The sequence below is a fragment of the Tiliqua scincoides genome, chromosome 4 (assembly GCF_035046505.1).
Source record: "Tiliqua scincoides isolate rTilSci1 chromosome 4, rTilSci1.hap2, whole genome shotgun sequence".
NCBI classification, from domain to species: domain Eukaryota; kingdom Metazoa; phylum Chordata; class Lepidosauria; order Squamata; family Scincidae; genus Tiliqua; species Tiliqua scincoides.
In genome coordinates, this window is record NC_089824.1 from 59,676,367 (window position 1) to 59,701,825 (window position 25,459).

The window sequence follows — 25,459 nt, forward strand, 5'->3', positions numbered from 1 at the left end:
GGAGCACACCCGCAGGCAGCTGCGAATGCTCAGCAGCAGCCCCAGCCTGCACAGCCTCCTCTCAGCAGAAGATCACTTGCTCCCTTCCTCCCACAATAGTGATTGGCTGGCTCACTCGCCGCCTCCCCCCCCCCCCCATAAGGCAGGGCAATGATTTTCTGGGAAGAAATTTTTTGCCTTATAGGCGAGTATCTATGGTACCAAACAACACAGTCCTGAAACATGCTGAAATCCCTAGCATGTATGTACTGCTGAAACAGAGATGCCTACGTTGGCTCGGCCATGTTGTAAGAATGGATGATGGCCAGATCCCAAAGGATCTTCTCTATGGAGAACTCGTGCAAGGAAAGCGCCCTACAGGTAGACCACAGCTGCGATACAAGGACATCTGCAAGAGGGATCTGAAGGCCTTAGGAGTGGACCTCAACAAGTGGGAAACCCTGGCCACTGAGCGGCCCGCTTGGAGGCAGGCTGTGCAGCATGGCCTTTCCCAGTTTGAAGAGACACTTGGCCAACAGACTGAAGCAAAGAGGCAAAGAAGGAAGGCCCATAGCCAGGGAGACAGACCAGGGACAGACTGTACTTGCTCCCAGTGTGGAAGGGATTGTCACTCCCGAATTGGCCTTTTCAGCCACACTAGACGCTGTGCCAGAACCACCATTCAGAGCGCGATACCATAGTCTTTCGAGACTGAAGGTTGCTAACACACAACACACATGGTACTTACGTATCTATGGTAGGCAAGTATCTACGGTATCTATGGTAACTTTTTAAACATGGACAAACAAAAATAAATTGTAGAGTATCTTGAGCATATGTTACTGAATACGACTGAACTGTAAATAGCTATGATGTTCAAATAACGGAAAGGGGGATTAATTTTTAATCTTCAGCATTTGAGTAGCTAAAATAATTCCAGTTCAATAGCCAGCCACAAAATGTCAGTTGATGGTTTTAAGCTAATTTCAAAATATCTTTGTCTTCTAGTTTTTTCTAGATAGCAATATTTTTTATTCACAAGTGATGACTTCTGCAACAGAAGTTTCTGTTGATTTTTAAAATCTTTCATCCTCACAACTAAAGATTTAAGAATAAGCTTGCTAGGGCTTAACTACAGGCTGAGACTAATTATTCGCGTGGGTTCCGTTCCAAGCACACCCTGGATGGCAAAAAATGCACTATAGCAAAACAATTTAAAAAACAAAGTCTCTTTGCTCCAGTGATTTAAAAACAGCCTTGCTGACCTTTTGACTCTAAGGTAAGAGTCATTAAGAAGACACTCCATCAATCAGTCCTCCTCCAACCGCTTCACTCAGCCCCTCCCTTCACCAATTCAAATGTGTTCAGGGGAAGGGAGGGGCCGCTGGAGAGAGAAGGTTTGATGGATTGTCAGCCAGCTGCCCTGTCTCTCTCTCATTAAGGAGGCTATTGTTAAAGGACTGTTCAGTTTTTTAAACTGATTTTAAAGGGGTGCATTTTCCCCTTCTCCAGAGATCAGCACATTCCTTCTCATTTGCAGGGGCCATTCCTGTTGAGTCAAATCCGTGTATAAATAGGCTGGACCTGTATAGCTAATTAACTGAGCAAGTGGTTCTCAAACGTTTTAGAGACCCTTGAGGCTGCTGCCTAATTTATACACACCAAGGGGTGTGACTATAATGGTTCTTGGGCAGCACTGCTCCCCCTAAGTAGCACTTCTCTAACTCTTGATGCACATATGCTAACCCACCTTATCAGTTTCACGAACCACCAAAATTTGGGTCATGACCCACTGGTTGGTCCTGGACCCACAGTTTGAAAAGTGCTGGCCCTAAGCTATTGTCAGACTCCTGGATCCTTCAGACGACCTGCATGTTCCTGTCTCACCCATCCACCCCAGTTTAAGGTCTGTTGTCACACCCATGCAAAATGGTTGTATATGCACTTTATAGGAGCTCCATTTTCTGCAGGTATACTCATTCAGAAAAACTTGTGTCTGAGTCTTTTATCTCCTCAGTTATTTCAATTCAAAATATGTTGTCAATTGAGTTTATTATCAAAATGTACTGTGTAAGCAGAATACTTTATCTAGTGCATAAACGTCTTTGTCAATATTCAAATTGTAAGAAAGATAGCTAGTTACTTATAGCACCAAATCCTAAAATTGAATATCTTGACAGTGCCAAAGAATATACTGTATCAACTTCAGTACATTTGTTAGATTATTTTGGTGAATGCAAATTGTCTTTAATTGATTATCAATTGTATTTCTCAGAGCTCCCTGAAGAGAAGAGGCAGCAGGGATATTCACAAAGAAAAGAAAGCATTTGCTCAGGTACTGGTTCCAAGCGCATATATGCTTTTTCTTGTTTAGGTGAACATTTAGTGGGCAAATACAATAATGCCTCTCATAATGTCACTTCCTTTTTTGCTACAGTGCTCTTTGTCCTGTGTGTGATGACAGCTGTCATAGCCAATGAGAGCAGAGCATTCTGGGTAGCACTGGCCCAGTCTGTGCCAGTCTCCTACCTTATTGGCAGCTGTGTCTCCCATTGTACTGTTTCACACAGCACTTGACTTTCAGAGAGCATATCCTCCTTGATATTGGAGGTATCACTATACTGGTTTGCAGGGAAATGGAGATTTTGTCTGAAATGCTAGAATTGCCCAGATGTTCTCATAACTGAAATGCAAGTAGGAATAAGTTATAATTTTCATAGGATACATGCTCTTTTTTCTTCCTTTCTATAGTGACTATAGACAAAGCAGAACATTTACTTTTGGAAAGTAAAATCACATTGTCTCAGAAAGTATTTGGAGCAGATAGAGCTCAGGGACATTAACTAAATTTATCCTTGGCACCAAGGTTTTTGTGCTAATGAGCATCTTGGCAACAAATACAGTTCACACAGTTAAACAACACATAACATGCTATTCTTTCAGAGGCTGAAGCTTTGTTTTTCAAGAGTGGTGAACGGTGTGTGATCTGAAAAGTATCAGTTTCATTCAACCTGATTAAAATAGAAAAGTGGAGCCACCTTCTTGCCCTACTTGGATGTAGATTTTATTGAATTCCTGAAGTGTGATTCTCCCCAAGAAAACTGATGGTGTGGATTTCTCACCCTTTTTGAGCTGACTATAGTTGCAGTCTCTCCCCCCCCCCCCAGCCTTTGTACCATTAGCCTTTGAATAGATTGGGCACGTTTACTGGATTGCCAGTCAGTGAGGAGTCAGTGCAGCTTTGTTGGAAAGCCTTTTTTCCTCAGTATTAAACAATTTCTCATTCTAATTGACCTGCCCTATACATTGGACACGTTTTCATACATTCCGTAAGAGAAGCTGTGTTATGGTATAATGTCAAGAAGATAAGCGGTGCTGTGACACTTTGGAGGCTAATTAGATTATAATAGCATGACATTTCATAATGCCTGCCCAAATGTTGCATTCTTCATGTGATAAAGAGGAGTAGAAACAGGGTGCACAAAATTCTAATGCATTTCTATAATGATCATGTAGACCAGTGGTTTTCACACATTTAGCACCAGGACCCATTGGAAGTGATGTCATGACCAGAAGTGGCATCATCAAGCAGGAACATTTTTAATAATCCTAGGCTGCAATCCTACCCACACTTACCCAGGAGTAAGTCCCATTAGCTATCATTGTTAAAAAAATATACATAGTAGCTTTTTAAAAGTACAGGTCTGTAACATTTCCCCAAATGCAGTCATATACCATGGTAGCATCAAGTCTAATACATTAAAAATAAAATATTGAAATGAATGGGGACCCGCCTGAAATTGGCTCATGACCCACCTAGTCGGCCCCAACCCACAGTTTGACAAACACTGATGTAGACAGTTGCCAATTTCATTAAATGCAACTTAATTGAGGCAGACTGAGAAGGTCCACTAACGGGCAAAAACCAAAATAACAAGGTGAAAACTAAAGAAGGTGGAAATGTGAAGCACATCCCAATTGCAGTCAACCACTGCAATATGCAGTAATTAAAAATAGGAGATGGCTAGCATTCATCAGTTAATGTTAAATTTTCCTTCACTTTGGTGTCTATACTCCCCCCCCCCCCCAAATTAAAAACCCCAGTTTACAACATACAGAATAATGTGTGTGCCCTAACATTGGATTGGGCTGCTAGTTTCTTCATATACACATTGAACATATACACAGAAGGATTAAGTTGTTACCGTCACTGAAGTAAATAATATTACTCCAGCATTATTCTAGAACAGTATTTCTTAAACTGTGGTGGGTCGCTGTTAGGTAGGTCGCAAGCCAATTTCAGGTGAGTTCACATTCATTTCAATATTTTATTTTTAATATATTAGACTTGATGATACCATGACATGTGATTGCATTTGGGGAAGTGTTACAGATCTGTACTTTTAACAGGCTACTATGTATATGCTTTTAACAATGATAATAAATGGAACTTACTCCTGGGTAAGTGTGGGTAGGGTTGCAGTCTAGGATTGTTAAAAATGTCCCTGCTTTATGACGTCACTTCTGGTCATGACATCACTTTCGGTGGGTCCTGACAGATTCTCATTCTAAAAAAATGGGTCCTGGTACTAAAAGTTTGAGAACCACTGTTCTAGAATAACAGATTCATGAATAAATCCTTGGTGACCCACAGGAAGCCAACATATAAAATCAATAGCAGAAATTGATTCTATTTATTCTGTTGATTCTGCTATTGATTCTCTTCCATCATATATTCTCAGTCCATTTAGACTATACTAATTGACCTTTGGCCAGGTGAATGACAATTGTGGGGAAGCAGAATTAGCAAAGAGAAGAATGATTAGAGCTGGATCTGCATTCAAAACATACCCTGTACTCCCCCACTCCCAATAGCTATCAGGCATCAACATAGCATTACTGTGACTTGATATTATCCATGTTTTTGGAAGGTGATTACTAAAGGCTTAAAAGAAAAAGACTGTCCATTTTTGGAATTTGTCTTTTGTCAAAAACATTCTAATCTTGTCATCCGCTGTTGAGGACACTCCAGTTTGGCTCTGTCTGCTGCATTGTCTCCAATTCCCTCTGAAAACAGCTTGGTGAACTATATGCAAGGTTGCTATGACTCTTCTTGTTACAGGCTTACTTACTACAGACTTCATCTGGATCATATTTGTCTCTCTACTTCTGCTTTGTTGCTAAGGCAATAAAGTAACTTCTATGCATCTGTTCAAAAGCGATCTAACAAGCCAGTTCCAATCAGCTTGGTTAAAAAAATCAGTATAAATTGTAAATCCACGTTACTTCTTTATTTTGTGCAACACCTAGGGTTCTATCCAGATCTCGTGTGAGCATAAGGAAGTTTCTGCAAATGAGTTTTCTCACCTTCTCCTCACAGCAGCCCTCTTTCTCCCCCCCCCCCGCTCTCAGGAATGGGATGAGTTAGGAAAAAGGGAGAATATCCACATCAAGTGGAGATGTCTTTTCATGAGTGGAATTCCACTTGCAGAAGTGCTTCAGTCTGTTTTTCAGAAATTCCCCTCCATTTTGGGGGGGCACAGAGTCCTTCTGTGGGGAGGAGGGGACAGGAGAGGTTTCTTCAATGAACTTCCACTATACCATGGTCTGGACATGTCCCCAGAGCTAAATTGATGCTGCTAAGTAAATGCTATGTGGTTGCAGAACAGGATTTGTAACATCTGTAGCACTAGTCAACAACCAGTTTTAAAGCCGTGGGTTTGTATATGCCTTAAAAATCCTGCATAATGTATAGATTACTCAAATTCCACATACAGTCGTGTGCTGCTTAACTACAGGAATGCAGACCAGCATCCCTGTCATCAAGTGGGGCTTGATGTAATGCAAAACCTCCGGAGATGAGGGGATACTCTGTTCCCCTTACCTCCACAGGCTTTTCTGAGCCTCCAAGAGGCAGTGCGCATCCACGCACTGCCTCTGCGAGGCTCAGAATGCCAGAATTGCGTGAGAGACATGACTTCCGGTTTCCTGGAGGAAACCAGAAATCACGCCTCTTGCACAACTGAGGCATTCTGAGCCTCACAGAGGCAGCACGGACCTTTGGAGGCTTGGGGAGTGCACCCAAGTTCTATCATGTGACCAGTGATGGCTGTCGCATTCGTGACCCATCACTGGCTGGAGGTTTGTTAAGGGGTACATGCCTGTATTTGAATTTACTTACTTTTTATGTGGTATTCTGTCTGAGCTACTCACAGAAAGGGGCAAGGAACTTTACAGGGCATTCAAGTCCTGCTGCCTAATCACTGGAAGCCATCCTGAACCTCCTTTTTGGCTTCTGAAACTTCACTGGATAATGTCTCTTCCCCGTCCCCCCCAAACACACACTCTTTCAATTGGATTTTTAGAGCTACATGGGCTAAAAATGGCTTTCTTTGGAAGACAAAAAGATGGAAGCTGAGATTTTCTAGAAGCTGCCTGCAGTACCAAATTCTTGGTTATATTATGCAGCACTGCAATATATTCAAAGCCCTGAGTATAAGCAGTGATGAGCTGCCAAGTTTTGTTTCCTCTTTGGAAAGGTTGACATTCAGCCATAATTCTAGAGCCTACATGGACACAGAGATATCGGACCAGCTGGAGGAATGTGGTGTGTGTTTGTATTTCCTATGTAAACACACTCACACCTGAAAAATCATATCATTGCAACTTAGGTTGGCTAGATGTGAGTTCTCTGTGGTTTTCAGTTACATATATTAGCACATCTGGGTCTTGCCTTAAAATGCTGGTAACAACCTGTGGATTTCCGTAAGAGAGCATTAGCTTTATCTTTTCTGAACTTGGTTTTATTGAAAGAAAAGGTTTCTGTTCAGCAGAGCTGCAGAATGGAGCTTCTGGGAAAATGCCAGGCAGCAGTCAGGACACAAAGAAAACTGTTTCTTCAGCGCAAGGTAGGAAAGTTGGTACCAGCCCAATTTCGTGGGCATCAGCTTTGCTGCCATCTCATTCAACTTGCAAACCAATAAGCGCATAGCCACATTCTGCCTGGCCAAGACCATTGAGGAGGTGATAGTGAAAGATTTGGTTCTTAGCTCTTTCTCTTTGTTTCTTACTGCTTGTCAGATATAGGCATATTTTGGAATGTATGATCCAAGCCTTCAGTCTCATCACAGCTTCTGCACTGCAACCCTAATTTGGTCATTTTCTCTTTTTTGGTTTTTCATCATTTATGTTTCTAATATAAAGCTCTTTAGTGTTTACTTAAAAAAAATCTGCAAGTCAGAGTATACACCACTTGAACACAGCCTATTCCTATGGGCACATGCTGGTGAAATGCACATTCTACCAGCATAGCACACTTTGCGGCTGTCGCAAATGCGACACCACTAGAGTGCACTGCCTGGCTGCCACCTCAAGCAGCAAGCAGCCACGTCTGTGTGAAGATGGACTAAGGATGCCTGCCAGTGCAGGTAAGGCCATACAGGGTTTGGGAGGGAGGCGGGTAGGGAATGAAACAGGTGGGCGTGAGCAGAGGGAGATGGGGCAGGGTAAGGGACAAATCAGGCCCAGGAAGGGGATGAGATTGACAGCAGCAGCATACACTGTATCCTAACCTCCTTCCCGGGTTAGATCCACCTTCATGGGTCAATGAGATTTGCACCTGCAATATAGCTGGTGCAGGTCCAGTTGACCCATGGTGGCAGCTGGAGCTTACTCTGGGGCAAGGGAACAAACATTCCCTCACCCTGAGGAGGCCTCAGCATTCCAAAGCTCCACTACAGCATACAGCAGATGCTGCACTGGCACCACTGTATCCCCATGTGGGGAATTATGGTAGGTTGGGCTGTAAGTGTCTACAGCTTGTATACTTATAAACTCTCTCTGCATTTGATGCAATCAGCACATCATTGGGAGGAATGTGGAGAGGATCTCATTTCCCCTATTGTGTCTTGAATGTAAGTAGATATGTGCTCTAAACAGTGCTATAAAACAAATTGGATTCCAGTCACTGAGAGTTTCAGAACTGACCAAACAGATTGTCCAGTGAAGAAGCAGGCAGCTAATCTGCCATTTTAGAATACTTTGCACATTATAGAATTAACTAGTAACAAATGAGCTGACTTTCAACCTTAATATAACCAATGCACGGACTTTTATTTGAGTCTTTTGTGTTGTTAGCCTCTCATGTTCCTGCTGCTTAGCATTTAATACCCCAATCCTGCTTCCAGAGCTGCTGGCCTGTGTGTTTAATAGGAATGTCATGTATGTTGTATGTTAAAAATGATTATACTGTGTAATATATGAAGAGCTCCATTGTTCCTGTGTTACAAGGAATAGAAGAAGCTTTCCAACATTAGCCAAGTATACTACCAGTCTCACTCTGACACAGATTCATGGCAGTGAGATTAGCACTATGATTGGCTAACAGCAGATCTTGTTCCAGATCCTCCTGATCCCCTGTTTCATATGACTGGAGTAAAAGAGCTCTTTATATTTTAAGCCAGTGGAATCAATTTTTGATATATTTCATTATTTTGGAATTTTCTTTTTATTTGACCTATTTGTTGAACTGTGGCAGTACTGCTTTTTGCAGAATGTAGTATATTGGAATATTATTTCTCGGTGGAGATTCCAATGTATTGCTCTGTACAATGTAGTTTCAATATATGTGTAAATTATTTTTCTCTACTGGTTTATGAATTATGATTTATTGTGATTTTTCCCCTATGGATCTTTAATATATCTATGTAGTGTATGTGTATTAGCTTGTTAGTTGCTTCTTTTTCATGTTCAGTTTCCTTTGATTCTGTGAGAACACCTTTCTTCCCTTTCTGTCTTGGCAGCAATAAATCTACATATAGTGAATAAACATTTCACAGAATACTATTTATGTATTGAAACCTCCAAAGCACATCTTGCTCAGATTTCATAGGCCCCTAAAGCAACATTGATGAAATCATAGTCTCCCTTTCCATCTTTCAAAAACTGTTATCTTGAGGAAAACACTTCCATTCAGTGGGAGATAACAGAAATGAATGGCTACTTAGAGTAAATACAAGGGAGGTGTTTGTAAACTTAAAATTTACTTAACCTTGGTTTTGCTTACTGTTTAATTGCCATTAGAATGTTTATGCTAGTGAGAGAAAATCTTCTGAAGAAAGACTTTTCACCTCAGGATTTGCTGTAGAAGACTTGCTATTTGGTTTTATATAGTTCTTCTCATATCAGCTCCAGATATCAGCTTGACATATAAGTGACAATATGATTTCATTTGGTTCCATATGAAATTAATACTCATCTTGCATTATATTTATAAAATATCATACAATCTTGTAAGGATTTATTTGTCAACCATTTTCCTGCTTTAGAGAACAGCCTCACAGTTTAGCGCGTTTCAGTGTGCGTGTCAGATTACAAAACCCTGCATAGTAAGAGGTGTAAATCATGGGAAAAGTGGACAAAATTACACTGCTGCTTGCCAGCTTTGTGCCCTCTTTTGGCTGGTGTAACTAGGTTTTGCAGAAGAGCTTCTGAAATTACAAACTTATATTTTATGAATTTTGAACTAGCTCAACATAAGAGAGATTTAACTGTTTTTGTATGAATTAGTTTTCCTCATACAAAAAAAGTGTGGCCTTTAAACATTTGTAACTGTTGTTTTTCTGAGAATTGATAAAATGTAAAAATTTTACCAGTAGCCAACCAGCCATGTATTTACTGAATTCTATAAAAGGGTGTACAGTTTTTATATTCTTCATAGCATTTGTCTTTCTCTTTTAACATAATTTCCTCCTTTTGTCGTTGTTTTGGGCTATCTTTATTGGCAGGAAGACAGTGCTGACTTGAAATGCCAGCTTCAGTTTGCCAAAGAAGAAGCAGCACTGATGCGTAAGAAGATGGCTAAACTAGGCAGGGAAAAAGACGAACTGGAGCAAGAGCTCCAAAAGTATAAGTCCATCTATGGAGATGTGGAAAGTCCCCTCCCTATTGGGGAGGCTGGAGGACCACCCAGCACAAGAGAGGCTGAACTAAAGCTTCGCCTGAAACTGGTGGAAGAGGAAGCTAACATATTGGGCAGAAAGTTAGTGGAACTGGAAGTGGAAAACAGAGGCATTAAGGCTGAGATGGAGGATATGAGGTGCCAGTATGAGAGAGCGTGTCTTAGCCAGGACCATATTTCAAGCATTCCTACCTCACCATATGGCGACTCTGTGGAGTCAGCTGCAGAGCTACGCCATCATTTGCAGTTTGTAGAAGAAGAGGCAGAACTGCTGCGGAGATCGATCTCTGAAATTGAAGATCATAATAAGCAATTAACAAATGAACTAAATAAATTCAAGTTTGAGCCAGGACAAGAGTCTGGCTGGCTTAATGAAAATGCTTCCAAGTGCAGTGGATCCTTACAAGAAGAGCTGAAATCAGCCCGGATGCAAATCAATGAACTGAGTGGGAAAGTGATGAAACTCCAGTATGAAAATCGTGTATTAATGTCCAATGTACAGCGCTATGATCTTGCCTCACACCTAGGACTGCGGACCTCAAGCCTTAGGGACAGTGATGCTGAAAGTGATGCAGGGAGGAAAGAGAATGAGAATGAAGAGGGCCGCCTACCTCAACCAAAGAGAGAGGGACCTATTGGGGGCGAGAGTGACTCTGACGATATGTACGAAAAGACATCAGGTTTTGGGAGTGGGAAGCCCTCAGAAGCTAGTGATCCATGCTCTAGTGGACTAACAAGGGCCAAAGAGGATGCAGAGTCTTTAATCAACATTAAACGTGAGGCTGAACGGCTTGAAAGATCTGTGAACCGTCTCATTACAGATACAGATAGTTTAATTTATGAAGCAAAAGTGCACATAACCAGCAGTGCTTCCTCTGAGCAAGGATTTGAGAAAGATGAAGAAAAAGAGGGGAGCAAAAGTGAACCAGAACTTTTGGACACCATCAATTCAAGGATGAAAAATTTTCAGAAAGAACTGCATACCTTTCTGGAGAAGGTTGACAACATTGGGGAGGGTCTCAAAGAACAAATGGAAGATCTTTCCCCCCTTCCCCACCTCACAGAGTCTTCCAGTTTTCTGTCAACAATGACGTCCATATCCCGAGACTCACCCATTGGTAACCAGGGAAAAGAGCTAATCACAGATTTCCAGGTAAGTGGACATCTTATGGATGTTCATGCTTCTTTGCTACTCTTTCTTGCTCCACTGGTGCTAATTTTACCCATGGCTGTTTTGTTATGATTTTGAAAAACAAATTTTAAAATGTTTTGGAAGGTTTTCTTTTTAACTTCCTGCTACTTTGGTTCAGAGGCTGTTCCTCATGGCAAAAAGGCTAATCTAACAGAAACAAAAGGCATCTGAGCTTATTCCTTTTTTCTAGTTATTGACAACAGGTGCTGTATTTTACTTGTGGCTATCTTGTTATGATCTCAATTTAAAATGCTAACTAACAGGCAAAGCCAAAATACATTTTCTTTTCAAGCTCCATTAGCAGTTTTGCTAATGATTGTATGTCTTTTTCCCCTGTCTTATGTTAGTTTCTAAAATAAAGTGTATTCTCAAAAGGTCTTGCCAAAAATGGAAAATCTAAAATAAGATAAGTTATATTCTTGATAAGCCTGCTTATAGCTCTCTCACATAATCGAAGGGTGAGCAAGAAGCACTGTAGCCAGCGAAGGACTGCCTTTCGTAATGCGTTTCCCCTGGGCTCATGTCTAAACTGCCACAGCTGTCACACTGGATATGGCTTTTCTGCGCAGCACAAGTAAGGATGGAAGAGCCTTGTACCCCCCATATCCTCCATAAGTTGTATGCTTGCTGTTGGTTTGACTCATGCATCCTCATTGCATGCGCCTCATAACCAGTGTTTGCATTCTTTCCCCTCTCTTTCTCTTTTTTGCTTTTCAGATGTTTCAGCCCATGATTTTGCTCATTCTCATTTTAGTTCTGTTCTCTTCACTTTCTTATGCCACTGCATTTAAGTTGGTTTTTCTGTTCACGCTTTTCTTTGTCTTGTAGTTTTTCAGCCGTCTACCTTACCCATTTTTGTTTTTTTTATTCCCTCCTGTCCTTTGTTTCTTTTGTTATGTTATAAACCCCACCCATGCACCTAACAGTCCAAACTGAGGGATCAGATGGAGTGGCAGCGCAGCCAGGACCATGGAGACGAGCAAGAGATTCACCACCAACGAGGCACTACTGAACCATACTGCAGAGCTGATGGAGACTTTAAACTCTACAGGCCAGGAAACAAGGGTTGTTTCAGTCTAGAGGTTAGCACAGCCTATTAAAAGTCTCCTGCTGCCTTGGAGCAGAGCAATCAGTGTTTGTCACAGGAGTTAAAGCAGGGGGAGGGGAATAATTCATGTGAACCACTCTATCTCAGTTTAAACAATTTCAATTTAAAATTGAAGTTCAGGAGTCTTCAAACCTTGGAACTTTAGGCTATTACCCATACTGGCATTCCGGGGGGGGGGAGGGGTTATTAAATTATTAGGTATAGGAAATGTGGTTCTCCCACTAAAATTTATCCTCTCTAATTTATTTTGCACTGAATGTTGTGATAGATTAATGGTTAGATTAAATACAACAGAAGTCTAGTGTCTAAAACCAACCTGTAGTTTTAAGTTTCTTAAAATTGATACCATTGTTTGAACTGCATTCGCAATTATTACTGTAAAGTGTTGTTAGGCTGTATTTACATAAACTTCTGTGTTAAACATATGCTTCAAGGGAAATGTGACTTTTAAAAATGCCTTAAGTAGAAGGCTTTATTTTCTTTGTGAAAACCAATCATTCAGCTCTTTGGTAGATGGTACGGGAGGACCTACTATGATGGGTGTTTACCTCATTATGAGACTTGATGACAGTACATCAGCAGACAGGAGGCGGAGGTAGAACGGAACTGATGGAGCAGAGCACTGCCTTTGAGTCAGAGAGAACTAATAACACAGGCCTACAAAATTAAGGGTCAGAAAAGTTTTTCCCAAACTTTATGGTGATTTGATATGAATTTGGGGTGCCAATTCCAAAAATGGCATCTGTTTTGCCCTGTCATGTCTAGTTTTGGAGATATGGTATAGCCTCTTTAGTGAATGGTTCAAGCAGCTTCCTCATGAGGAAGCCATGGTGTAGGCTTCCTCATGAGGAAGCTGCTTGAACCATTCACTAAAGAGTCTATGCTGTGTCTCCAAAACTAGACATGATAAGGCAAATTGGATGCCATTTTTGGAATCAGCACCCCAGATATACCCAGGAATTGGTATAACGTTTAAGGAAGCAAAATGTGTGTTGGCCTGTGTAATCTATAGTAGGAGCAAGGGGTTGAATTAAATGAACTGTGAGTGCGAGGAGAATGGCTGTTCTACAAATATACTTGAAGAGTTCACACAAAGAAATACAGGTGTATTTTCACATATCTGGTGTCCACAGATTCTGTAACTGCTGTATAAGTTATCCATGGTTCTGTGAATACTGGGGATGTCCTTTAAAAAGATAGGGAAAGTGAAGGAGAATGCTAAAAATAGCTCCATTTACCTTATTGCATCAAAATAGCTGTGTTTTCAGGGCTGCAGGCAGTCTTCTAAGCTGCTGCAGCCTCTTGGTCACTCTGAGGCTCCTCCTTTTGCTCAATTTTGCCCCAGAATGCATTGTGATACATTCTCTTCCTTGTCACGGTACTGGTGCAGAACTAAGGGGAAGGGAGGGGATAGTTCAGACCCAAGAAGGGGGCAGGGATGGTGGATGAGGTCTCCACCATAACCTAAACCCCATCAGGCCAGAAAGACCTACATGGGGCTACTTGGTTCTGTACCAACGATTTAGCTGGTGCGGATCCAAATAGCCCTATAGTTGAGCAGCCTGGGTTGTTTTATGGAATAAAGGAACCACTTACCTTGAGGAGACCTCTCACCAGCTTGAATCCAATGCTGGATACACAGTGGGTCTGACTGCCCTGCTGCGCCAGCATTGGATAGGACTGGGCTGCTAGATTTGTAAAATAAGAGACAGAGTATAATTTTTGTTCTGTACTTAGATGAGTACATTAAGATGAGTACATTTACACATTCCACTGTGTAAAAATGTAATATTTGCAATTTAGTGTAGTATTTCTTCTAATGGTCTTGCCAATAAATCTATATCAGGATTGCTACAGAAGTGGAAAAACTTACTGTTCATGAAAATGTTGTATCATCTTTCACAGCTATGCAGTACTTTTTACTTTTCCGGTACAAGATAGATAAGTGAAAGGGAAACTCTGTTGCAACTTGATGCAAAAGCTTCAGCATATTTGTAGTGCATTATTTCATTTAGTTCAATTAATAAAATGAATTTGTATCCCACTATTTTATATTGAAATATGCTCAAGGCGGCTTATACTGAACCATAAGGATAATCTAAAAACCATACAGTAAAAGAAACTGTATCTTAAAAATGCCTGATGGAATTGGACTGTTTTAAGAGCTTGCCTAAAAGTAGGAAATGAAAGGGCCTGAAGTACTTCTCTTGGGAGACCGTTCCACACTTTGGCTACCACAACAGCAAATTTTATTTATTGTGTGGCACATTTCATATCACATTTCAATAAAAACATAGATTAAAATAAAAATCTAAAATCTAAAATATGAATTAAAATCATACAGTCTTATATCTAAATTACAAATATAATTTTTAACTTCATTTGTCACAGCCAGAAAATCGGTGAGATATCTATTATAAGCTCTGTTTTGGCACTTTGCCACTATATGTTGGATAGTTCGTTTTTCAACCCCACAGTCACAATTTGGAGAAGATATTGTGTCCCACTTATAGAGGTAATGTGCATATCTGTCATGACCAGTGTGAATTCAATTTAATGTTATCCATACTGATTGGTCAAATCCAGGTGGTTTTTCAGAAATACAGGGCAGACTTCGACATTGTGGGGGACAATGTTGTTTCGTCATCTTGTGAATATTAAAATTCTCCTCTATGAGTGCTTTAGCAGTGACAATGGCAGGATATCTAGATCTCAACCTGTTTCACTCCAAGCAGGGTACATCATTCAATATTGTCAGCTGGGAATCATCAATACTCTTCTAATATTCTTGTAGGAGGGCATTTTTCTGTCTTGCTTCCAGAGGTGGTATATGGCTCAAAACAGGCAACCAGTATGTAGGAGTAGATCAAATAGTCCCACTAACAATATGCATTGTCTCATGCAATTGTACATCTACCCTGCTTGTATGTGGCCTGTTAAGCCATATTGGGGCACAATACACAACAGCAAATGTCCTGTCTCTTATACCCACTTGCTTTGCATCCAACAAACAGAGAGAAGGGCCTCAGTGGTAGAGCAACTGGGTGCCTTCAATCCCATCCTGGCTAGGCAGCCCAAAATACTATCTTGATTGATGGCATTGAACACCTGTAAGAAGTCTGGGAGAATCAGCAGGGTTATACTCCTTCCATCCATCTCATTCACTAGGGAAATGAAGTTAGGAAATGAAGTCTCACCCTTGGATCAGAAACAAGACTTGCATACGGTTGACCCAGACTGGGAAAAGTGCACTCACATGAAAAGCACTTTTCCTTTATCAGACTCATTGATACCAGTAGAATTGAATGGAGTGTCACGCTAAGGAAGGCTATAAAAAAAATAGTTGCCTGGGATTTTTAGTTTTAGACTACTTTGATATATGCTGTCACAAAGAGAACCAGGCTAGTAGAATAGCAAATAGTAAAGACAGCAAATAGGAATGAATAAATGTCATATTTTGATCTGTGTTATCCTCATATTAAATGCATTGTTCTGGGTTCAATATAGAACATAAAATGATTTTAGGTATTTTTTAAATCAAGTATGCTTTATTCTAACTTTTACTTTTTATCTACAGGGCATCTTGTGTATAACTGATCTTATTGGACTGAGTTGAAACCTAAACCTTTAATTTCCTTATTTTACTGGTTTCAACTTCCATAAAATACATTTGTATAAATGTAGTTTTTAATTCCCATTGACATCTTTCATTAGTTCATACATGACTTTTTCAGTGTCTTGTAACCACCACCAAGTATCTGTGTAGGATTTTATGCCTTTTCTCCCTATATTGGATGATAAGGGTTTCCTACACTTGGAATTTTTTTATTGAATTTTTTAAAAAAATCTATGCAAATAAAGTTTTAAAGTTGTAGGATGACAAGTTGTTACAAATACTGACAATACCCTAACAGGAAAAAAAAGAATGTTTTACTTGTGCTTCTTCTGCGCTGTGTGTCAGTTGTTAAAGCTGACAAAATAATGGCCTTGCAACATCCATTATTAAGTAACTGTTGATTCCCAAATTCTAAATTAATTCAGAAAGTTGTATGTATTATTACATAACAGCCCTGATTGTCATTTATCTCAGCAAAAAACATCAGGTATAACCATGATTGCCACAGAGTGCAGTCCTATACCTGTTTACTCTGAAGTAAGTTCAATTTTATTCAGTGGTGTTTACTCCCAGGTAAGTATACATGGATTGTGTTCTAAATTGCCAATTTAATACAGCAGAAAGAATTATGAATATCTTTGCTTGTTACTGGACCCGGGCAACACCTTCTGAGTATTTATTAGCAAATTAAATACAGCTTATTTACAGCTCCATCTTTTTAGTAATATTGGATAGTGATTGATACCAAATGAATTTACTGTGTACACCAAAATGTCAAAGACAACATATGTCAACATTTTTACCACATGTCTGCAAACAGACACTGGAACCTTTCTATTTGCCTTTCCAGTTCTTACTTAGTTCTGTTTTTTTTTTTTTAATTTAAAAATGTTTAAAATTTTGTTAGTGAAATTTTATTCTCCAGATAGTTGCACAATGGCTAATAAATTGTTGCTGTTATTGCAACAACAAAAAATGGTAAAACCATAGAAGCAAATACTCCTAGGTGTTGTTGAGTACATCGGTTTGTGAACTTACAATGCTTGGGAGGCTTCTCATGTGCTATTTCTGTATGTTCTTAGTATGTGGGATAGCTGTAAAATTTTAAAAACATTTACAAGAATAACGTAAAGAACAGTAGCTAATTTGTCATTTGGTAAAGAATTTGAACTAGAAATGTTTTTTCAGCTGGGAAAACATAGGAACAAAATGTTTATTACTTTGATCAGAATGATTTTTAGGTTTTATGGAATTGAGAGGAGGAAGGCAATTTTTGGTGAACAAGATTAAAAATTAAGTAACAGGTACAACAAGAACATCAACAAAAATAATTTTCAGTTTATTGAACTACTCTATAGTTACTAGAATATAAGACCCAATCCAGGGAACTAAATATAATGTGTTAGCTGTACCATTGTACTGCTGTTCTTGCCTGACTGCGGCTAGACAAAATGTTGATGTGCTATTAAGTGGTTGGGAGGAGTGTGTAACATGCGGTCATGACGTTCCTCCACACCATCTCCCCAATTGTGGGTCGGTGCTGTGAGAAGCAATCATCTATTAAATATCAGGACAACAGAAGGAAGCACCTGCATTGATTCTACTAAGACTAGTAAGACTGATAGCCATTTTTATGGATTGGGGCATCTGTGTAGTATACTGTTCCATGTTGGTCTTGTGTTTAGTAGTGCTGTGGTAGACTCTCCTCATCTATAGTTTGCACTGTATGTATTTTATTGCTATGAGTTTGTGACTTATGTGATATCTCATGATGTAACTGGCACAGGATGCTAAATACTAGTATATATAGTCTTACATGTGACACACAGAAAAAGGGAAGAAATGGTGGGGTGAACAGAGCTATAAGAGTGCCCTGCTGCTGTAACAATTTCACTTTCAAAACAAATTAGGAAATATTAAATATATTGTGTGTATGTACTACACTGTCTATAACCCAGCATGTTGAGAATATCAGTATTATATGACTTTCCATACAGTAAGTTTAAATTATAAATTCCTTTATGTATTGAATTATAAAACTCATGTTCTTGTGAGGATCCAGCTGCCTATATCCCCCAAAAATCCACTCCTGAAGGTTGGGAGAAGCTCAGGAACAAGATGGCATAGGTGACCAGAGAGGGAAGGAGAAATGGTCAAAAATCATTCCCTGCCTCCTCCTATGTCACCTCAAAAACCAGCACTCATGCAGGACTAAGTTTAATTCCCATTATATGCGGTTTGTACTTTGTAAACTTCACAGGAATTTCAAAATGCTATTTAATATGAAGGCTTGTTGTTAGAAGCATTTTTTTCTGCAGATACAATTGGAAATACACTGATGTACATGTTCTGGCCCCCATTCAAAGACTGCTTGAAACAGCTTCTGTGTAGTATCATTCCATTCTGACTCTGCTATGCATAGCGCATTTCACAAAATAGAATGTCCTAATCACTTAAAAGGTTTCCATGTTTGTAAAATGAAGCTTCCTCATCTCAGGAGTAATTTACATGGCATGGAACTGTAAGGCACATGGTATTTTCACATAAAATATATTAATATTGCTTGCTCAGACTAATTTGATTTTGCAAAGTTATGCTAAGGCTACAAGATATGACTTTCACTTCATCATGGTCTTCTTTTGTAGCCTTAGCAATATCCAATTAGTGCAAGTTAGCATTATTAATGTATTATATGTGAAAATGTGTTGTTCCTTACTTCACATTTTTCAACTTCTGCTATATTGGTTTTAGATACATCATTTGAAAATCAACCTGTTTTCAGTGGAACTTACTTCCATGTAAGCTTACTTAGGTCATATTATAGGCTGTAGAATCGCAATATTTTTCTAAGAGAGCTGTAGATGGGTTGAGAGAGGTTTCACTTATTATTATAAATTCCTTTTGTTCCCTCATCACTTGAAATGAAACAGTTTTTTCAAGTTTTTGAAACAATGAAAAAACTTGTAAGCCTGTTTATATAAAGCTAGAACTACTATGAGTGCACATACTGTGAAAAGTGATTCCACTTTCAAACCTCCTTCAATTCCCTACCTTCAATACAAGTTGGAAAGGGTTTTGAAGAAAAATAATTTACGTTTTCAGTCAAATTCCATGTCATAGTAGACCACCAACTCCACAATCCCTGCAGCACTGTTTAAAAGAGTATCATGGAATTTTTACAGTGTGCTTCCCTTCCCCCCTTTTCCAAAATGAAATTGCAATAATTATGTGCCATAGCCCTGATTAAGTTAGCCTGTTTAGACAAGGCAGAAGTGCTAGGGAACAGGAAATGAGAAGTACTTCCTATTTCCTCCCACATTGTTATAACATCTAAAACTGCCTGTGTACACTAGATTTGGCTCAGGGCTGTCAGTTTTTGAGCTTTTAGATGGCATAACTTTTAATATACATTTAACTGAACTTTAATTTTGACCATATTTTTACCTTTGTTAACTAAGATTGAATCATATCTGCTAACACATAGTCAAATTTGAGTATTTCAGATACATTGATAATTTTTTAAAATCACATTGAAGGATTTTACTTCAGTCACACTGAAGGATTTTAGAACAGATTCCCTAGAAATAGAGATACCTGTTGATGCACCTATGCCATAGCCTGCAAATATTACACAATACGTAGCTTTAAAGGCATGGATCCTGATCCAGATACAACATGTACACAGCCTGAGGCAATGATTGAATGTGTGTGTGTGTGCTTTTATCTGCATTGCAACGAGGATGGAAATTCATGCATGCATTCATTACTTTTTGTGCAAATAGGGGAAGTATTGAATGCCCTGCATATTAACGTACATCTCAGTGCTGACATGCATCCACATCAAGTCTGTATAGGTGCAGTTTCTTATTGACCAGAAGGAATCCATGTGCAAGGATTTTTAGGAAGTACCTTTCACTGGTTATGAACACAAGTGTGAGACTCCAAGAAAAATGATGAGCCAGCAGGGAAAAGATGTGATGATCAGCTGGGCAGAGGCATATGCAACCCTGCCAGTCAGCTGATGGCAGAATGACAGCTGGTTATGTCATTAGCTGTCATCTGCTGTCAGCAATTGTGTGGGTGGGTGGATAGGAAACACCTGGTCAAGAGACAGTGGGGCTGATTTCAGCTCTTTAAAGAGGCTACAGGACAGCAGGTCAGGGAGGAGAAACCTGAGGAGGAAAAATGAGAACAGGAGAAAGGGCAGAGACTAGAAAGGAAGAGGGATCCGGAGAGATAGAAGCCACATGGGCAAGGCTGGAACAGATGGGAAAGGGCATGGTGACTTGAGTGCAAGGAGAGAAGGGACAGAGACCAGGAGATGTAGAGACAACCTGTGGCTGCCAGCATTCAGTAAAGAAGCTCAGTGTGTAAGAGACCACAGCCTGCCTAGGACAGTGTCCACCTAGTGGTAAGGACACAGCAGCCTGCTCAGGGACCCAGAGTCTCTCACAGAAGGATTTGGAAGAGATAGTGACCGAACTGGTAGCTTGGGGTCTGAAATGCCTTCATAGGCCCTACTCTGAACTGTATTGTAGGAGAAGGGCCTTCACCAGTCCTAGATCACTCAACAAGTTACCCAAGAGGTTAGACAGAAAGGATTGGGGTGGAGTTAAACCAGGGAGGAAGGCCAATGCCTTTTCTTTTGTTGGACCAAATAAAGAGCTTGTGAGCATATCCTAGTGACCAGAATGGTATGTCAATAAATTTCACAAGCACCTGAAAGTGGAACTCCCCTGCCCCCGGGAAGGAGAAAGTAGAGATTACAACAGCACATATCTGAACAATATCTTTTAGCTGCTTCGTTGTGAGTCTTATTGATGTCTGTCCAGATGTTTGTCACACTTGTGAGAAACTCTTACGCCTTGTCCTGCCGATCAGCTCAGGGACTGCCATGTTTTACCTGTACAGAATATGTCGATACAGGAGCTTCAGGCTCAACTTGAGCAGAATGCGAAACTTCGCCAAGAAGAGCAAGAAGCATTTACAGAGAGGATCGTTCAGGTAAATACATATGCTGGCCATTGGAAGAAACCTTTATCTGGAGGAATGTGTCTGATTTTCTGCATGCCAGAGGTTCACTGTTCTATCTACATCTTGAGATGGTAAAATTCAGAAATTGTTTAAATATGCATCAGTGTCATTTCATAGATGGATTTGTTGTGGCTTGTTCAAATATAATTTAGAGACTGTACTGAGACTTGTTGCAATCTGAGTCAGAGAAAATTAAGGGCATTAATTTATTGATAACAGAAACCATAATTCTAGCTTTCAGTCATATTGCTTGAACGGTAAGCATTAGGGTTACAAGGACATCCCTTGCTAAAGAGATATTGTATCATTTAAAGCTTGGTGATTCTTGCTTGAGCTTTAAGATGTGGTCCAGTTCTAACTATTAAAAGTGTTGGTAAAACCCACATAACTGGCATCTAAAGAGAGAAACACTGGAAACACTGTCTTGGAAGACAGTATTTTCTTCATAATACTTTGCATTCAAAGAACATCTCCTAGAACTATTTCACATAATTAAACTGCTCTAGGTTGTTACAGGATACAAGCTCACTGATGGTGCTTATAGGTGTGGTCTGTAATTGTCTGCTACATTTCTGCTCAGTTGCTGGTGGCCAGATACTGCCTGTATGATTGTGGCTACAATCCTATGCACACTTATTCAGGAGTAAGCCTCACTGAACATAGTGGGACTTGCTTCTGAGTAAACATGTACTGTGTAGGCTTGTGTTTTCTGTCAGATAGATTTGCAGTGCAAGTCTATGTGTGTCGACTCAGAAGCAAGTCTCACTGAGTTCAGTGGGACTTATTTCCAGGTAAATATGTCTTAGACTGCAACCATTAATGACTAGCAAGTCGTTTTATAAATGGAAGATAAATTTCAGTTTTATTCCTTTTTCACTATATCATTAGTATGATTTTGTACAGATGAACTAGATATGACAGTAACAGATATGATATGTTGGCAAGAGATTTTTCAGGTGTGCTTCTTTAATTGAAGAACGGCTTTTCTGGTGAATGCTTGTGAAGCTACAATAGTAATTTTAAACTGTGGGCTGTTTTGTTTTGTAGGACTAATTGGTAACCAATCAATAAGCCCTAAACACTCAACGCTGTTGAGCCCTAAACACTCAACAAATGTTAGTTGGTGCTGGACATCTCAGTATTTGTATATACAGATGGAATACCCCTTACCTGGACATGCAAAAACCGAACTATTCCAAAATCCAGACACTTTTGTCCAAGATTTGTTTTCTGTAGTGTGAATTCTATAAGGTCTTGTGCTCATTCCCACATACAGTGCAGGTACAGACTGTAAGTTCTGCTCTGTGGTGTGTGCTTGTACTGACATTGTTGAAAAATGTCAAAGAAGCCTGCAAACCCCCATACGGGTAACAGTGAAAAGAGCAAGAACAAGCATTTCTCATTATACTTATGCAGTTATTCCAGACACCTTCCAGTCTCAAGCAGTCCAGATAATGGATACTCAACCTGTATCAGCTAGCATACAGTGCATACAGCTAGCATACAGTGGTACCCATATTTTCAGTGTGCATAGTTTGTTCTAGCAAGACATTCAGGAATAATTGTTCATGATGAAGCCTTATCCTTTTAGAGGCAATGTCCCTGGAAAGCAAACAGCTCTCTTTTCTGGGGGTAGGGAAAGTAAACTGTAGTAAATAAAAGGAAAAAGTAAATAAAGGAAAACTGTTCCCCTTTCAGAGGGGAAGCTAGAGTTATTGAACCTATGAGCTTTTCTAATGAGAGATTGAAATTAAAGTCAGCAAATGCAATTTGCATACAGCAGTAACAGGGTCAGGGTCATTTTGTGAACATTTTGAAAGGATGCAATGAAGAGAATAAAGTATATACATAGAAGATAAAAATGTTTATGCTGCAGAAGTCTGATCCAGCCTGTTAAAATCAATGAGCTGTGTATTTCCACAGCAGGTTATTCACATATGGTTAATTAAATTAAGTCTACAAGCTGTGGGCTTTAGGTTTCTCATAAGTTAGGTCTCCTGCCACTTTCAGTTAGCTGATGATAATTAGAATTAGCAATTCTGGTTTATCTTGCCCAGCTGAAAAAAAAGTGTCCTATTGATGTTGTGCCTGGTTGTTCTGTTTAAAGCTGGAAGACGAACATCTGCAAAGCCTACGGAGAAAGGACCTAGAGGTGCAAAGCTTGACTTTGCAGAACAAATTAGAAGAGAAGACCTGGAATCAGGAGAAAAACCTGTTGCGTCAAGAACTCAGGCATTTCAAGCAGAACACCTTTCTCCTATATGTCAAACTGAAATGGTTGCTGAAGCACTGGAGACTCGGCAAGCAGATAGAGGGGCAAGGAGAGGATGTACTCGAGGTAACTGTCCCATGTCATTTAATGGAGTGAAACTACAACAAAAAGTGATGCGGATAGTTCTGCTGTGACCATAATATATTTTTGGAAATAACCTTGCTTCAAGTTCAGGTGTCAGAACATTCTTAAGTATGGCATTGTGATCAGTATAGCATTAATATAGAGCAAAAAAGATGCTGAAGTGGAATTTGAAGATATGTATCATTGGCATTTTCAAAAGAGTATTGCAGTGGGGGCCTCACCTGTCCAATAGTTTTAATTTACTAGTTACAGCTCAATAAATCTTTAGTAGATTACAGATATTAGACCAAATATCCACATAGTATGTAAGGCAGTGGTTCTCAACCTGGGGGTTGCGACACTCCAGATTTCACATTTGAAGAATCCTCTCCCATTAAGGGGTATGGAGACTGGCACTTGGGTTCTCCCTACCACCGATAGGGAGGTAAGAGGGGTTTTATGGGTTTCTTATCTCCCTGTAGGCAGTGGGGGAGGGGGTTAGAACCTCGAGGTGATGGGTGCTGCCACTTACCAGTCCTCAGAAGGATCCCAACCCTGTCTTAAAGGGATAGGAAACTGGGAACCACTGCTCTAAGAGAAGTAGACATGCCTAGGGTATTGGCACTGATGAGATCTCAGCATTTTAGATTAGTTGGGGTTGTTTCAGCTTTCATACTGTGAAGAAGACTCTTCACAGAACACTGCATTGTATCAAGTGCCCAATCATATCCCCTGCCACTCTGTAGCATGTCACTATGTGAAAAAAGAAGGTGCTACATGCTATAGTGGGGGAGAACCTTAAGGCAAATGGGAATGTACAGCCAACCTTCCTGGGGTCGCACCAAAATGGCAGCAAGAGGTGTGTTTGCCTGGTGATGATTATTCACGTTGTCAGATGGGGGGATTGGTGGTTTGCTATCGCTAACCCAGAAGTGGGTCAAGATCACAGATGAGAGCTGTTTGGAGCAGTGGAGAGGCCCACAGAGGAGATCATAGCACCCCCCACCCTCAGGGTGGCCAGAGCTCCCACACAGGTACCTTACTAAACCCCTTGTTTGTGGTGGCGGCACAATCACTGTGGTGCCATCACTGCCACCGGCCCTCCACCTCAAGTACAGTATTCCCAACTTCCCTGTAGATGCTTGGGAACCATTGATAGAAGGGGATAAGATTCACCAGCACAGGCAGAGTGTTGCATGCTTACTGGAATGACTGGATCAAAGTCTTTATATAGAATATGTATCTTTAATTCTATTCACTTACCATTTTAGTTGGAACACCTTGACCCTGCACCAGAATTCAGCTTTCAGTCTGAACAAAAGGTTGAGGAACAGGAGGAGGAAGAAGAGGATGATGCAGTATTTACACTGACAGATTACTCCCAACATTCCACTGTGGAAAAAAGCGATCGTGGACCACAGCTACAGACTGCAGAATTGTTGCAGCATCAAAAGCAGGTACCAGGGCGAATATGCAGGTGCTTCTGCTGTCTTGATATTCTGATTCATTGTGTATTGTTGTTCTGTTCTAGCTTGATTACTTCTAGAACACAGTCAACCAATGATGTGCAAATGTTAATGTGTCTCACCAGTTACAGGGTTCACAGACCTTATGCTACTGCACCCCCCCAAGAGAATACACAAATTGATTTAATCCCTCATATTATGATTAGTTGTGACCTGTGCTTTTGAGAACCGCTGGAGTAAGTCAGTTGGTCCATCTAACTCCATATTGGCTGCACTTACTGGCAGTGGCTTTCCAGAATTTCAGACGGATCTTCTGCTGACCTATTTGGTGTTCCCAGAAATTGAACCTAGTTCTTCAGAGCTTTGCAACTCCCTTCCAAGCTATCCTTGATCCCTGTGGGGGAGGTGCAACCCATACTTTGAGAACTTGTGGTCTATTTAATTGAAAGAAGGGATGATATTACAAGTACCTTTTTGGCAGGTGCTATAAATGAAATATCCCATTTTCTCTCCTGACTTTTTGTCCAGAAAAATATATCCATGTCTACGATATGCAGTATCTTATGGCTCCACCCATCTGAGTACCTCTGTAGTAAATTACTATATAATTGGGAAGCCTTTTTTATTTAACTTAAGAATCGGATACATGTACTTCAATTTCTTTCTCAAAAAATGGGAGAAACAATTCAAAAAATCTTTATACTTTTTATTAATTTTTTTAAAAAACTATCTAATGTTGATATCTTGCCTTAACCCCCTCAAATGGGCTAA

The 25,459-nt window shown here is 40.1% G+C and overlaps 1 protein-coding gene across 2 annotated transcripts in view; it reads left to right on the forward strand.

Moving 5' to 3' along the window:
* Positions 1–25,459, forward strand: part of MTCL1 (microtubule crosslinking factor 1) — a 122,664-nt gene that overhangs the window by 68,359 nt on the left and 28,846 nt on the right. Inside the window, exons 4-9 of one of the 2 annotated variants that reach the window (XM_066623570.1) lie at positions 2,255–2,314; positions 9,765–11,090; positions 12,056–12,211; positions 20,765–20,857; positions 22,995–23,225; positions 24,494–24,679. In XM_066623570.1, the coding sequence (XP_066479667.1) occupies positions 2,255–2,314; positions 9,765–11,090; positions 12,056–12,211; positions 20,765–20,857; positions 22,995–23,225; positions 24,494–24,679 (2,052 nt within the window). The remainder of the gene's footprint in view (positions 1–2,254; positions 2,315–9,764; positions 11,091–12,055; positions 12,212–20,764; positions 20,858–22,994; positions 23,226–24,493; positions 24,680–25,459) is intronic. The other variant, XM_066623569.1, reaches the window with a different exon arrangement.